Source organism: Cyprinodon tularosa, unplaced genomic scaffold, assembly GCF_016077235.1.
Source record: "Cyprinodon tularosa strain WSP-4 unplaced genomic scaffold, ASM1607723v1 ctg535, whole genome shotgun sequence".
NCBI lineage: Eukaryota > Metazoa > Chordata > Actinopteri > Cyprinodontiformes > Cyprinodontidae > Cyprinodon > Cyprinodon tularosa.
Window position 1 is genome coordinate 394,517 of NW_024039269.1, and position 15,897 is coordinate 410,413.

The 15,897-nt window shown below is 41.1% G+C and overlaps 1 protein-coding gene across 4 annotated transcripts in view; it reads right to left on the reverse strand.

The window, feature by feature from the left end:
* Positions 1–15,897, reverse strand: part of LOC119796101 (glutamate receptor ionotropic, kainate 2) — a 439,480-nt gene that overhangs the window by 252,531 nt on the left and 171,052 nt on the right. For all 4 annotated transcript variants that reach the window (XM_038304508.1, XM_038304507.1, XM_038304505.1 and 1 more), the window contains one exon: positions 8,284–8,465. In XM_038304508.1, coding sequence (XP_038160436.1) covers positions 8,284–8,465 — 182 coding nt within the window. The remainder of the gene's footprint in view (positions 1–8,283; positions 8,466–15,897) is intronic.

Below are 15,897 nucleotides of genomic sequence, written 5' to 3' on the forward strand. Positions count from 1 at the left end.
AATACCGGTTACGTCAAGCTGCGTTTCACCATCACATACGGTTTCCTCTGCATCTCCGCACAGCGCAGGCGGCATGAGTCACCGCGCAAGGACAGAAAACGCGCATGCTCGCTAAAGGCGTGCAACAGTCGCCCTGTGCTCGCGCCACAGGAGAACTATGGAGAGCGTGAACGATCAAATGATTAACCTGACAACAGCCAGAAATGATAGCCTGTATGGAGAAAGGGAGAAATCTGGATGGATGGATGGATGGATGGATGGATGGATGGATGGATGGATGGATAGATGGATGGATGGATGGATGGATGGATGGATGGATGGATGGATGGATGGATGGATGGATGGATATTCTGCCTTCTCAACCTACTGTATTTTTTATTTTAAACATTATTTGATGGCCTTTGTGGCAGGGATGGAGATCCATATTTTATGTCACACACAGAGTATACATCTAGATAGATAGATGGATAGATAGATGTTGCAGTATCTATAACAACCCAAACACACAGGATTTCAGAATTAGACACCCCCAGTTATTAATTTCACCAGATCTGAATGTCCTGTTAAAAAACTTCCCATGGCGTTCCCCCCTGATGTCATTTACGTTGAGTTGCAATAAGTGCTAAACTGTCTGCAGGTTCTTGTCTTTGTCGTCCGCTCTATTCAGCTGGCTTTGGAAACACACGGCGAGAAGGTGGGGGCCGGGTGGTGAGGGTTACGGGGGCGAGAAACGCAAAAGTAACGCAATAGTTACTTTTACTAGTAACTAGTTACTTTTATTGTGGAGTAACTCAGTTAGTAACTCAGTTACTTTCTGGGAGAAGTAACTAGTAACTATAACTAATTACTTTTTCAAAGTAAGGTGCCCAACACTGGTGATAAGACAGGAGCCACAATGGGGAAGAATTGGCGGAAAACGTATTTTACATATTTCAGGATACAGTTTGAGACATCAAAAAAACACCTCAGCACAAAAAAGCACATGTAACACGAGATAAACATTTCAGCAGAAGGAAAACATAGGAGGCTGGAGCCGCATGAAAGTCCATCTGACATTTAAGCATCAGTTGTCTGTGTATGAATGAGTGCGTTCAATTTGTCCATGAACGCTGTCCACAGGCCATTGTCCTTAATTAAATGAAAGTTTATCAACTGGCGCTACAGTTCTGGACACATCCACCAGGAGTCCCCTCCTCCTTGAAGAAGGGGAGCCGGCAGTTCTGGGCCCTTCCGCCATAGCATCCAGGGGAGTTCTGATAAGGGGGAGGCCGAATCCAAAATAACACTTTTTGTTTTGAGAGCAGGCTGCACAGAATTTACCATCAGCCTTGGAGCCTTCTCTTGATGGACTCCACATGGTGAATCCAATATTCTGAATTTGTTGGGCTTTTCTGCATTGAAGCAAGCGTGCACATCCAAGATATTATCCCATTTCCCCTTTGAGTTCAACCACCACAGCCTGCCTGCGTACAATTGCACCCAGCATACGGCTGAGCTCCAGGTCTTGCTCATTCACAGCCTTCGTGTCAACTGCTGCCGGCAGCCTGATCAATGCCCAAATTGCCACAGACATCATCTGTAATTGTAGATACATCAGGTGTCCTCCAAATCCAAACAGGAGAAATCAGAGTATCATAAATCCAAAAATCCATGCATCTTCTATATCTTCCACTGAGAACATTGTAAAACACACCATCCATACCTTCCATGAGTCAAAGGTGTATCACACCAAGTATGTCCCAGTAAGACAGGAAGGGTCCTCTTTTCCATGTCGTCCAGTTGAGAAAATTCTACAAATGGTATTGAGAGACCAGCTGACCAGATCCATTGTTTGAATTCAGGTGATATGAAGAGAGAGCTCAGAAAAGACAAGACACACCAAGGCAAGGACAGATCAGGAAGATCAGGGAGTTGCAGAGCTATAGGAAAATGTGACCACCTCCTTCAAGAGTCAGAACAAAGAAATAAACCAGTTATCATCATGGGCCAGGATATGTTGGGATTCCTTGAAAATTCTCCTCCTCCTGGTTCTCCCAGTTGAAAGGTCTTCCAGCAGGACCAGTCCATCCAACATGCAGCAGCAAACACCAGAGTCACAACGCTAATAAAGGTTTATAGAAATCAGCAGTGGGGAAAAGTAACAAATTACATTTACTTGATTACTGTAAAGTACTTTTTTGAGTATCTTTACTTCAGTAGTTTTTTGCAGGCGTACTTCTAACTTTCACTCCACTGCATTTCCAGAAGGCTGCTAGTTCCTTGTTCCTTTTAGTTTTGTAATCCACTAAGGTTGTTTTTCTTTCTTGAAATGTAATTTCATCATGGCAGATAGTAGCCTTTAGGACTGAATATAGGCACCACTGTTTTAGAGATTTAATGACTCACAAATATGAGAAACTCAGTTTATAAATGTATTAAGGTGTTTTTGCCAGGTGACAAAGTTGTTCAGTAGGATGAGTCTCAAAGCAGAGTTATAGTTTCTTTGTCTGAAAAGATTCAACCTTAAAGCTCTATTTCATAATATGAGAATGAATCAAGACTGTTTTCTTTTTGGTGTGTTTTTAAAAAGGAATAAATCTGTCCTTATTATTTGAGCCATTTTTATGCTGAACTTCTTTCCAGGTGGTGTGGAATCTGTAGCAGGTGGTTCTACGCATCAGTACATCAGGTGGGTTCTGAAAGTTACAGAACTGTACTGTCAGCAATCCAGTTTGTGTGGTCTGTTTTTGTGTTTCCTTTCCTCCTCCACCAGGTGGTGCCCCGTCCTCATTGGGTCTTCCTGCACACCTGCAGCTCATTGCCTCATTACCTGTGGAGTGTTCTTAAGCGGCTGACTGCCACTACCTCGACGCCAGAGTGTTTGCCAATTCAGGGTACTCTAGCCATGCTTAGTTTAGCAGAGTCTAACCTGAGTTTTTGTTTGCCAGTTTTGGATTCTCTAGCCAAGCTGAGTTTTTTCAGAGTCAAACTGAGTTTTTGTCAACCTGAGACTTAACTTTGTTTTTGTCTTTGCCTCTCGGCAGGAAGTCATCCTGCAAACTGGATTTGTTCGGTCCTTCTCTCTCTGGACGGTTCTACTGAGCTTCTAACTGAGCTGGGGTTCCAAACAGGAAGTTTAGATCCACTTTCCCCAAGAGGTCGTTTGAGCTTGACACCAAGCAAAGGTTTCTTCAACACGACCACCCGTTCAAGTACTGCAGGAAATCAGAGTGGCAGTAAGCTTCTCCATTCACAAGGGAACAACCGCAGTCTGAGTAACCCAGTCAACCCATCTCCAAGCAAGTACAGTACAATCCTCTCAGTCTGGATTCCATAAAGGACATCTTTCCCTGGAGAAGTGAATCTGCAACCTTTTCCTCCAATTCTAAGATTCAAATTTCCCACTGAGCCTGAACTAACCACAGTGTCTTCCCCTCACCTTTCAGTCCCTGTTGAGCAGTGTTCAGAGCAGCACTGGACTCACTCCCTAGTGCTTAGAGCAGCACTGGTTGCATCACCACTCTCTTAATAAACCTGTTTAAACTTTTCCCAGGTCTCTCTGTTTGGCTTTCTGCATCTTGGGGTCAGACCTTAGATAAAGATCATGACATGTACTGATTTTAGAAAATTAAATGTGTCCTTTGAACTCTGAAATATTCTTAAATGCATGTACCTTTGAATACTTAAGTATTTTCAAAAGTCACAACTTCAATCATTAAACTTGAGTTTATGTTTGACTGAGTAACTTTTAGTTGCAGTTGATTGAGATTTGACAATGAGTATCAATACCTTTACTCAAGTGATACTGTTGAGTACTTCATCCACCACTGGTAATCAGATGACCTCAAATCTTCATGTTTTTGTCTGTGGTACTCATCAGCTTGGTGATGATGGAATCTGATGAGATAACCTTTTTTAATATTGCAAAGACTTTGAAAGAAGATTTAAATTGTTTTTTTGTTTTAAATCTGTGTAACAAACCCTCAGGTATCGTTATGAATCACCAGCACATGTATAAATAACACTGCAGCTTTTAATGCTTGTGATTTCAATGTCTAGTTTATAGAAATTATTTATAGTTTAAAGTCCCCCTTTAATCTCCATCAGTCATGCAACACAACCATCTTTATATGTGTACAGGCCTTGGTATATAGGAACCAATTTTGTGCAAAGTATGGTTCCTGTCTGGTAGGAACCCGCCAGGAGGAGCCACGGGTTCAGCTGAGAGGAGGTCTGTCTGCTTTCTATCTAGAACCACATAATAACCAAGGTAGACTTAGACTTAGACAGTACTTTATTGATCCCTTGGGAAGACTCCCTCTGGAAATTAAGGTTACCAGCAGCTTACAGGGTAAAAAGGTGCAAAATAATGAAATGATAAAACCTCAATTTGTGGATTTATTTATTAATTATTATGATCTACTGTCTCTGAGCTGGTAAAACACAAATATGGATGCTTCCATGCAGATGTACTCCATAATTTCTTATCAGCTCAGAAAACCATTATAAGTCCTCCGGCTGACATATATAGGCATCCAGCCTCTCACCAGGATAATGTATCTGAAAATATAGCCCTATGAAAGCGGCTGTGGTGGTAAAATCCGCTTATTCTATTATCATCCAACTGTGAGAGTGTTTGGCTCTGGGCCATCTAGTGGGGGCTGTGCTGGATTACTGAAGCTCTACCTGCGGTGAACTTCATCAAACCACCATGGATCACAGGTTAGATCTGATTTAATACATGGAGGCAAAATGGCTGCCGGTGTCAGATGAGAAACTGTGACAACTTTCACCGTTTGTGGAGGAAATCAGCATGTGAAAGTAAATTCATTCTTTCTTTGGACGTCTCAAAAATATAAGAATGAATCAAAAAAGGTTCCTAAACAACAATGAGTCACATATAAAAAGTTCATTTTGTCATGAAAGTTTAGACCTGCTTAGTTTCAATGATGTTCCAGAGTTTACTGTCATCATCTGTCAACTTTTCTATATAGCATTTAAAAGCGAAAACTAAATATTAAAGAAAGCTATAATTTCTCATCAACTCTGCTTTATACCAGAAACACAAAGATCTGTTTTTATGGCTTTTATCCAAAAAGAAATTGCCTGGCTACATATTTTTCACCACAAAGATAGAAAATATACACAGATGATTATGGCTGCAGCTTTTGTGAAGATGAACTGGGCTGCAGTTTAAGTACTGAAGTGATTCAGTTTCAGAGTAATTCCCACTTCTGCTGTGATACTGACTACTTTAGAGAAAACAAAGCATGTGAGACTGAAATTCTTCTAACCCCAATTTTTTAATAGGAATTTTTTTTCTACAAGTTTTTTACAAGTTGTTTGAGCTTGTCCTGTGATCCAGCATATTCTTTTACACAGCTGCAAAATGTAGGCATATTGTAAGTAATCAGGCACAGGTTTAAAGATGAACTGGCAATGGGGACATCCTGGGGGCCATGCTGGTAGAGAGTAAAGAGACCAGGGAAATGGTTGGGATGTAGAACTGTGTCACTGGGGGCCACTGCAGGCCTTGATGCTAAATTCAGATGTTTTTTTTTTGTAAAAAAACGATTTTTTTTTATGCATTGCCGTTCACATAATCCGACCTGGACGTGATCTTTTGTGTGAACTGCATTCATGCAACTAAAGTGTCCTGCATGTGTAGTAGAGTAGTAGAGGACGCAATGACGTCACAAGCATCTCACAAGCTCTGCGTTTAAGGAAGTAAACATGGATGGTAGTGCTGGAGCACATATAGCGATCTTTCCCAACCTTAAAAACTAAATTTTTTCCAAGATGGTTAAAAAAAAAAGACTGCTCTCCTCACCATCGCCTCTCATGGTTGTTGTTTTATTTCTTCCTGCTTCTGAGTAGCAAGACGCAAAATAGTGACCTTTGTTGAGTAATAATAGCGTTCAGGTCGGATGAATGCGACCTGGCCGTTCAGACACAGGTTGCATCTGAAGATCAGATTCGGATTGGATTCAGGACCACAGAGCCAAGTGTCCTGGGTTGCATTGGAAAAAAATCAGACACAGGTCTCATATGGCAAAAAAAATCGGATTCGGGTCACTTCAGGCTGCTATGTGACTGTAGCCTTATAGACAGAAGTCCTGAACTCCTGTTGAAGCTCCTCTAGCAGCAGAGGAGAAGGTCAAATATCTCCCAATCTGTGTAAATCTCTCACGGCCCCCTTTCGCTGTTACTGGATCCTTCCTCACAGAGTTTATGGCTCTCTTGTTTGGCTGGAAAATTCTGGGTTTATGAGTAGCACCAAAATGCACATTAACTTGGGAAGGAGGAAAAAATTAAGGACGCCTTCAAGACTTAAAGACGCAGTCTCAGTTATGTGTCCCATTACTGTATTTAACAAACACATAAGGCGCAACTGATTATAGGGCGTGGTTTTTATATACAGGTACATGTCCTCTATTATGTTTAAATACCTCTACTGCGTATTTAAAAATAGAGCGGGAGCAAAACTGAGTATGACTGTGCTTTATTCATGTATTTATTACAAAGTATTAATCAAACCCATCAAAGTCATCATCCTCTGTTTCTGAATTAAACAGCTGCGCTAAATCAGACATGCCAATTTCCCCTTCTTCGCTGTCAGAGTCACTTTCCGTGCCGGGCGGCTCCTCAGAAATAATGCCGGCTTTCGCGAAAGCTTGAACAACAGAGCCAGCAGACACGTTAGTCCAAGCATCAACAATCCATCCGCAAACGGTGGCATTAATTGCCCGGCGCTGCCTTCCACTTATCGTGAAACTGTGGTCTCCGTCTGTCATCCATCGCTCCCACGCCGCTCGCAGCCTTACTTTGAACGGCCGCTTCACACCGATCTTGAGCGGTTGAAGTTCCTTTATCAGACCTCCCGCAATAACGGCGAGCACAGCGTTCATTTGTTTCACCATGTTTTTCACATCGGCTGTGAGATGGGCACGCATGGAGTCACAGATTAACAGCGATGGTGATGAGTGGAAAAAACCCCCTGGTCTCCTCACATTCACCTCCCTCAGCCACGCTGTCATCATCTCCTCATCCATCCAGCCTTTTTCATTTGCCTTAATAACGACTCCAGCTGGAAACATCTCTTTAGGCAAAGTCTTTTTCTTAAAAATCACCATAGGTGGCAGTTTCTGTCGATTTACGTGGCAGCCAATCCACGCCCACACTTCCCCCTTTAACGTTCTCATGTTGGTCTCAACAACGTCCGCAGTAACAAAACACATAGGGCGCACCGCACTATACGGCACGCCGCACATTTTGAGGGAAAAAAAGACGTTTATATGCGCCTTATAGTCGCGAAAATACAGTGTATGACACAAAAAGAGGCTCAGAACACCAGTGGAAGAAGCTAATTGTGGGCTTCACCAAGCAAAACTCAATAGAAAGAAGTTTACAGAAATGTATAATTTTTTTTTAGTTCTCCCTGTGCTTCAAATATTAGTTGTCATACAGATTTTATTTCTTGGCTTTGCTTACTAGAATGGGTTAGTAGAGGAACTAAAATCAAAATCAACAGATATGCAGACATCTGACTCTGTGGAATTGAATAATTGACTGAAAGGGACATTTTTAAGGCAAAAGTAGTTTCAGGGATCAGGGAGGTTGATCACTTTCTGAGAAACAGGTGTCCTTTTAAGGATGTGAGACATCTCAGAAACAGCAGTTATTTGGTCAATCATAAGGAAGCTACTTAAATGTTGAATGATTACTCCCTCATTTACAGTAGTAGCCATTCAACATTTCCACAGTTTCCTTGATGGGCCCTTGGCTGGTCCTTGGCTGGTCCCCTACAATTTCTTTTAAAACATCAATCTTTATAATAAAATACTCTCTCATGATGTGGACATTAAGATCTAAAGAGAAACACCATCTCCTGGTCAGACCCTGTGATCCGGTGAAAGGGTGGAGTCAGAGTAAGAAAATATGCACGTCTATGGGGGTTCTGCTGCCATTCAGCTGCCCTTCGGCTGGCTTTTGACTAGGAAGGGCCATTTTGAATGGCTACTGCTGTATTCTTCATTTGCAAATGATCTTGAACAGAGAAACAAAAACGGAATAATAATAAAAAAAAATCAGCAGATAAGTCACTTCCGGCAGAACTTTTTTTGGTGGCATTTTAGTTTATATCAGATCACAGATCCAGTTCCAAGAAAATAACTCACACATATTGCAGAGAAAACTGTGTAACAGCCTTGGCTTTAAGCCGACCCCCTGCTGCTTTCTCAGAGCTCCATTCATTCATTTTACATGGAAGCAGCAGCACACAGTGTGTGGAGCCAAAGTCCATACCTGCTTCAGGATCCCAGCAGCCATCTCATGGCCGCAGTCAAAGATGATATGAAACTCTTTTCCCCTTTTCATCTCCTTCAATAGAGGCTTGGCATCCTTTGTGTCTGCAGGCAGTTGCCGGATCTTTAAGCGAATGTTGTACCGAGATGGTGCTTTTATTAGTTCTTGCAACCGAATGAGACCTGAAACAAAAGAACAGAAAAAAAAAAAACGGTTCACTTTGGACATATTTCCATTAATAAAAAGACCCATTTGCAGCGGTCCCTGGTTTTAGAGCTATTTCTCATGGAAAACATGGAAAACTACACTATGCTGCTAGATTTTATTTACAGCAGCTCCAGATTTTATCCTTAAGTTGTTGGGAAATATCTGTACTTAGTTCATGTCCTGTCAGACATTAAGCCCAGCCTTTCCAACACACACACACCTGAATAAGATTTGATTTATTCTGCTCCATTCTTATTATCAACCTTGTTAAAAATGTGAATATAATCCAGTTTTATTTAGCTTTTATAAATATTCTTATAATAAGCAAATGTACTAATCCCTAAATAGGTATAAAATAAAGAAAAACAAGATCTCACACTTGAAAATGATTTTTCTTTGTATATTTTTAGCTATTGTCTGTGACAATACAGTAATGTCTGCATGGGGAGTGGAGGCCTAGTGGTTAGGGCATTGCATTTGGAATCCTGAGGTTTTGATTTGGATACCCACTCCCACAGACTGCCACTCTGGGTCTCTGAGCAAGACCCTTAACCCCACAATGCTCCCTGGGCTCCGCTCAATGGCAGCCGGCTGCTCTCCAAGGTGAGGGGTTAAATACATGGAGTTAATTTCGTTGCTCTGTACTTGCGACAGTGGAATGACAATAAAATGCTGGGGAAAAAAAGAAGACATTACAAAGGGGGTCCCTGGCAAGAAGCTATCTGTTTTACTTACACAACTTTATTGTCATTTTGTAAACACAGAGTGTATACAAAGTGGGGGGGTGAGGGGTCACTGATGATGTTACGGGCTCGGGACATGCAGCGCTGGGATAAAATGTCTTTAATGGAAGGAAGAGGAGCCCCCATGATCCTCTCTGCTGTTCTCACCACTCTCCTCATGTTCTTCCAGTCTGAGGCGCTGCAGCCTCCACATCACACAGTGACACAGCTAACAGGTGAAAATCAATGTTTTCATTCATTCACAAACAAGATATCCAGAGAATTCTTCTTTCCTCTAATGCATTCTGTTGGATTTTCTTTTAGAAACGTCTTTATCTTGCAGGAAAATATGATTTAAAATGTGACATCATTGTTAGCTACAAACAAAGGACAAATTATGTTTTTAAAAATGTTTGTAACTAATCTGGAATCCGCTATCTTTTGAACTTCTTGTGGTAATTGTGTTTTTCACCGCTTTTAAATATTCTACTTCTGCTTCAGGTTGAGAATACAGCCAAGAATCTAAATATCAATAAGTGATGAACTTAAAAATTAGAAGCAATCATAAAAACACCATCTAAGTTATTCTTTATTTCTTAAACACAAAAATTATCCTGAGCAGCGTGTTCTTCTTTATCATCTCTGATGGTCAGTCATTGCCTAAAGCAGCACACAGTGAGAGAATTTCCTCGTCTGCAGTATTTTATTTACAAGCATACAGGACACATCTCCAGGGATTTTAACAGTCATTAATAATTAGATTCCTTAGTCTTGATGCTTGAAACACTTCTGATAAACTCAACACCTTTTCATGAAAGAAATCAGAGCTGTAGATGTATTTTAAAGCAACAATAAAACTAGCTAGTAAAACTAGCCTCTCTGCTAGTGATGTGTTCTCTGCTAGCCTAAGAACAACATCCCACCTGTGATTTACACGGGTTGCAATATCCTGTGGATATTGCTTTTTGTTGTTGCAGGACAAATTGCAGCACTTCATGATATAACTGGAATCATGTAGAACAATCATTATGCGTGAAAACAGCATCACTCAAGCCAAGTTTCACTAAGTGAAAATGAATTTTAACAAAATACAAGTACTATATATATATAACAAACTGTTTTCTCCCCCCTGGTGGGGTGGTATGTGTCATCCTCAAGCTCGGGTCCTCTACCAGAGGCCTGGGAGTTTGAGGGTTCTGCGCAGTATCTTAGCTGTTCCTAGGACTGCGCTCTTCTGGACAGAGACCTCTGATGTTTTACCTGGAATCTGCTGTAGCCACTCTCCCAGTTTGGGGGTCACAGCCCCCAGTGCTCCCATTACCACTGGCACCACTGCTGCTCTTATTTTCCACATCTTTTCTAGCTCCTCTTTCAGCCCTTGGTATTTCTCAAGCTTCTCGTGTTCTTTCTTCTTGATGTTGCTGTCGCTTGGGATTGCCACATCTATCACTACTGCCTTCTTCTGCTGTTTGTCGATCAACACGATGTCTGGTTGGTTAGCCATCACCTGTTTGTCAGTCTGGATCTTGAAGTCCCATAGGATCTTAGCTTGGTCATTCTCAACTACCTTAGGAGGTGTCTTCCATTTTGACCTTGGGACTTCCAGCCCATACTCATGGCAGATGTTCCTGTACACTATGACAGCTACCTGGTTGTGGCGTTCCATGTATGCACTTCCTGCCTGCATTTTACACCCTGCTGTTATGTGCTGTATTGTTTCAGGGGCATCTTTGCACAGTCTGCATCGGGGGTCCTGCCTGGTGTGGTAGACCCTGGCCTCTATTGATCTTGTACTGAGTGCCTGTTCTTGTGCTGCCATGATTAGTGCCTCTGTGCTGTCCTTCAGTCCAGCCTTTTCCAGCCACTGGTAGGATTTGTTGATATCAGCCACTTCTTCTATTTGTCTGTGGTATATATATATATATATATATATATATTTTTTTTTTTTTTTTTTTTTTTTTTTTCCTGTAAAACGTTTTATGGGTTTTTTATAAAACTATAATTATTGACAGTCCCAATAAATCATACTAGAGACCAGCTCTGGCTTCTTTTTAGTTTACCTCTAATCATTTTCTTTAATGCTAAAGAATGGCAGGAGCATTAGCTTTATGTTCTTTTGAAAACACAAAGACAGCATGCAGTATATTATTTCCTATTCATAAATCCTTGGTCTTAGAAGGTGAGTCCCTGCATGGTGAACTGATTCCAGTCTGACTTTAACTTAAAACCCCTGAATAACGGCAAAGCTAAAATGACTCTTTATGCCAGAAGGTCATTATTACAGCTCTTAAAATGAAATGTTTACAAGTTCACACAATCTTTGGACAAAGACGTTAACTTCTGAGACCAAGCCTTGGAAAACAGTAAGAGAGACAGCCTGCTGAAAGACGAGACACACTTCATCTTTAAGGTAGGAGGAAGGCAGACCAACATGTTCTAGAATGTTTATATTTTTGATTGAATATCAACGTTAAAGTTAACATGCTCTGCCCTGATCTCTGGAGTGTATAAAACCATATAAAAAGCCTCCTGGACTGAAGTCGAGTTGTTTGATCAGGTTTTGCTGCATAATACACCGCTAATGAAATGTGAGCTTTCAACATAACAGCTGGTCAACATCATTTATATTCTGGGGCTGAACGGTGGCCTGCTGAGGGAACAGAGATCTGAACACCGCTCAAAAACACCACAAGAAAATGAAAAAAACCTGCTTGATAACCACAGATCAACACTAGGATCCAATCCTCCAAAATTCAAAATAAAGGAAACCATGTATTCCATTTTTTTTTCTTGTGCTGTCAATAAGTTGGAATATTGTGGATGAGCTATAAAGAAAGCTGTTCAAATGTTAAGACATGCAAAGAGGTTTGGTCTCGCCTCTTAAAATGAGCAGATAGCATACTGGCAGTATGAGGGAAGCTGTAAAAGAAAAAACAACTTTCTAAGCCATGTATCTGGAGGTTATAATGACAATAAGTATCTAAATAATAGCAGTGATGATACAAATTTATAGTATATTATTTATAATTTACCATCTAATATACAACAGATTTACCACCATCTGCACCCAACAGCATACACACCCCATACCCAAACACACACAAACTTATCCAAAATGTCTCTTATGGATTCTATGTTGGATTTAAAGTGTTGATGACATGATAGCGACATTTTCTAATGTCAGCCAAGCCAACAATTCCCTCTAACGAAACCCCTTTCAGAGACATAGACAGGTGTTGGGTATTGCAGGCTAACAGAGAACCCAACGATTGCCCATTTCCAAGGGTCAAACCCATTCGTCCAGCTCAGTTTGCATGTTTTCTAAGCCAAAACAATTTTCCCATACACACTCACACCTGACATTTTTAATTGAAAAAGCTTCCTGGATGGGAAGCAAAATGTCCAACAAAACAAAGTCCAGTGGATTGTTTTTTTTAACTCTATTGGAATGACTATGACCTGGATGACTGAGAATCCTCACCTGCGTAAATCTGAATGGTATGTGTTTTGTGGTTTGAATGGAACCAAGTAAAGACATGACAGATGGACATGGTATCAAGAGAGGGGAAGTGCAGTCGAAGCTGTTGCAGTCTGACAATCAAGCCAATAGAGTGCAACAAAGAACGCTGTTAAGGATGGCATCCTGAAAACAATTTTACTAATTAGAGAGTTAGTTGAAGACTCTGGAGAATACATGGGACTGAAGGTTGGGTAGGTTTCTGATTCTAGTCTGGCAGTATCAGAGGCGCATTGCTGATGCACTTTTCAGAAAATCAAACATTAGATGCATTAAGCAGGATTTCATGTTGAGCAGAAATGGCTGGAGGAATGTCCCACTAGAAGGAGGCCTACTGTAGGTGACATGTCATGGAATGCTGGAAGGACTATGTCTCACTGATGACCCTACCCTTGGGCTCCCCCAGGATATACTGGAAGAGATGCATCCCAGATTATAGGCAGAGGATGGCAGACAAATATGGAACAACCAAGACACACCTGGCCTCCACTAAAGCTCGATTTATGACATCATTTTGGGATTCCAAAATTATGTCATAAATCTCTGCACGGAGCACCAAGAAAATTTGTACCTACGTGGACGGAACCGTGCAGAAAATGGTGAGCAGGCAGCAGCTCATGCTTGCGTCGGTTTGCAAATGTAAACATCTAGAGACATCTCATAATTTAGTTCATATATTTCACCACTATCAACCCATTTTGGAAAACCGACAGTAAGAAATTACTGTCGCTCTCGGATGGCATGAAGCGGCTTTTGAAAAAGTCATAAACAGCTGTGTTTACTTCTTCCTCATGTAGTGTGGTGGTATCAGACCCTCCCTTCTGGGGAGCTGTTTTTAAAGGTTGTTGTCTGGATGGCGGAAGGCTGACGCACCTCTAGAGATGGTCCGGGAGGAAGCAGGCTAAGTAGGAAAGTGAGAGTCTGAGACATTTGGATATTAGATATAATTTGAGTTGTTTTATAGGCGCCATGAGGAGCTACAAAAGTCCGTCTAGTTGCCAGAGAACCTGATTGGCATACCTTTTATATGGCATAGCAATTGAAAAATCCTTATTACCACTAATGCAATCAGTCTGTTCTTATAACCGCTCAACAGCTTTTTGCATATTTTCCAGAATATGTCTGTGATTTATCGTTAACAATGAGCAACAATCTTTGATGCCTCCTTCCCATCACTCTAACATTTTACTTGAGTTTCAGGTTGCAACTCCAACTGGGACAGAATCTTTATTTTATTTCCGACCAGAGGAACCTGTTGGTTGAATGAAAGATTAGTGTGAACCTTGATCTGTCAGACGGGTAAATAATTTCAGGATCGCCTGTAACTGAATGTAATGTACTAATTGAATTCTAAAGACGTAAGCAATCAGGAAGCAAATCAGGGAAAGGCAGTGAAATTCCCAGAGCCCTTTGTTTCACCATGTTGAACTCACTTCCGATGGCCATTAGCTAGATTTCTACAAACTCTGCATTGTAGCAAACAAACATCTGTTCTTAACATCATTTTCTTTTTGCAGAATTCATGAAATGAGAACATATCTAATATGTTTTTGTTAGAATGGGTTGGAGTGGGTTGTTTTAATCAGGATTGGTCACACGGGGACTGGAGCAGGTTGCTGTAAACACAGCCCAGTGTTGGTTATTGCTTCTGCAAACAGAGCCATCTTTCCAGAGTCTCCTGTGTGTCTGCCTACAGCCCAGCGTACCCAGCTGTTTCGCTTGTGGCATTATTTGTTTGCTTCCTGCTTCCAGATGAGTGCACTGCACTGTGGGAAACCAGCCTACAGACTGCTGAATCTGTGACACTGACTCCCTCCTTTTCATTAAATCAAACACTATGTCGATGTACTGCTGATCTCCCCAAAGTGCTGACCTGTGAGACATTGGCAGAGTTCCATTTAGCTATCAGTTGACTAAGTGACTGATAAGTTGTGCTTTAGAACAGAAACAATGGAGGAAATAAATATATATATTAATAGCAACAGAGGGTTGCTGATGTGTCATACAGTATTCAACGACAAGGGTGAGAGGAAAACTGTTTTTGCACGTAAAGGTAATTAAAAGGTTATGAAAAATGCATTTAGCTGTATTTAGTAATGGATAAACTTGATTCCTTTAGTATAACAATGATCTTTTAGTAAATTGAACAGTTTATTTTATTTTTATTTTATTGGACCAACCAAGGGCTCAGCAAGGAAAGTGGGGAAATTTTAAATGGCAACTACTGTATTATATAAAATGAATCGGGAAAGCATTCATCTTTTTCTTTTTTTGGTTTTGGCCTTTTATAGCATCTGGTCTTTAGGAAAGTTATCACAAAGTACCTCAACTTGCTGAACGTTGGATGTGCAAGCCGGTGTAGGTGCCAGATTGACTCGGGGGCCTGCGCCTTTTGATGACGTCATAATATGGCAACTCCGCCTGTCACTATATGGCAACGCCACTCGTAACGATATGGCAACTCCACTCAAACAAACTACATTGCGCCCGCTGTCTCTATTTATTCTCGTTACAAATGCAGACCGCGGGCTCAATGTAGTTTGTTTGAGTGGCGTTGCCATAATGTGACGTCATCGGGAGGTGCAAGGCCCATGGCGAATTCGGTGACGTCATTGGAAGGCGCAGGGACCATGGAGAATTTCTTCGTAAAATTGTCCGTTTACAAACCGCAATCCCGCTTTCGAATAAAACCTACACCCCGCTATAATTACTTTAGTAAGCTGTCCAGACCAATCAAAATGTTTTGCGCAATTGTGCAAACGTTAAAACAATTATGTATTGTGACGTCATCAAAAGGCGCAGGCCCCCGAGTCAATCTGGTACCTACACCGGCTTCATTTAAAAAACAAAATCAGCTGATTTGACTCAATCTACTCTTCAGTCCCATTTTTTTTTTTAAATCACTACCAAGTCGGTTTGCAATAAAAACATAAATACATTTAAGGGTTGCATTAGGATGGATGTGTTTTATGAAATGTTAGTGTCCTTAAAAAAAAATTCTGCAAATGTCCACATCAATTGCATCAGCCTGCCTAAATGATGACTAAATAAATAATCCGACAGGAAGTAGAATAGTTGGTGGATCAAACATGAATTAGTCTAGACTTCCAGAACAATCAAATTCACCAGATGGTGACAGCCCTGCTATCCCAAATCCATACAGCTAAG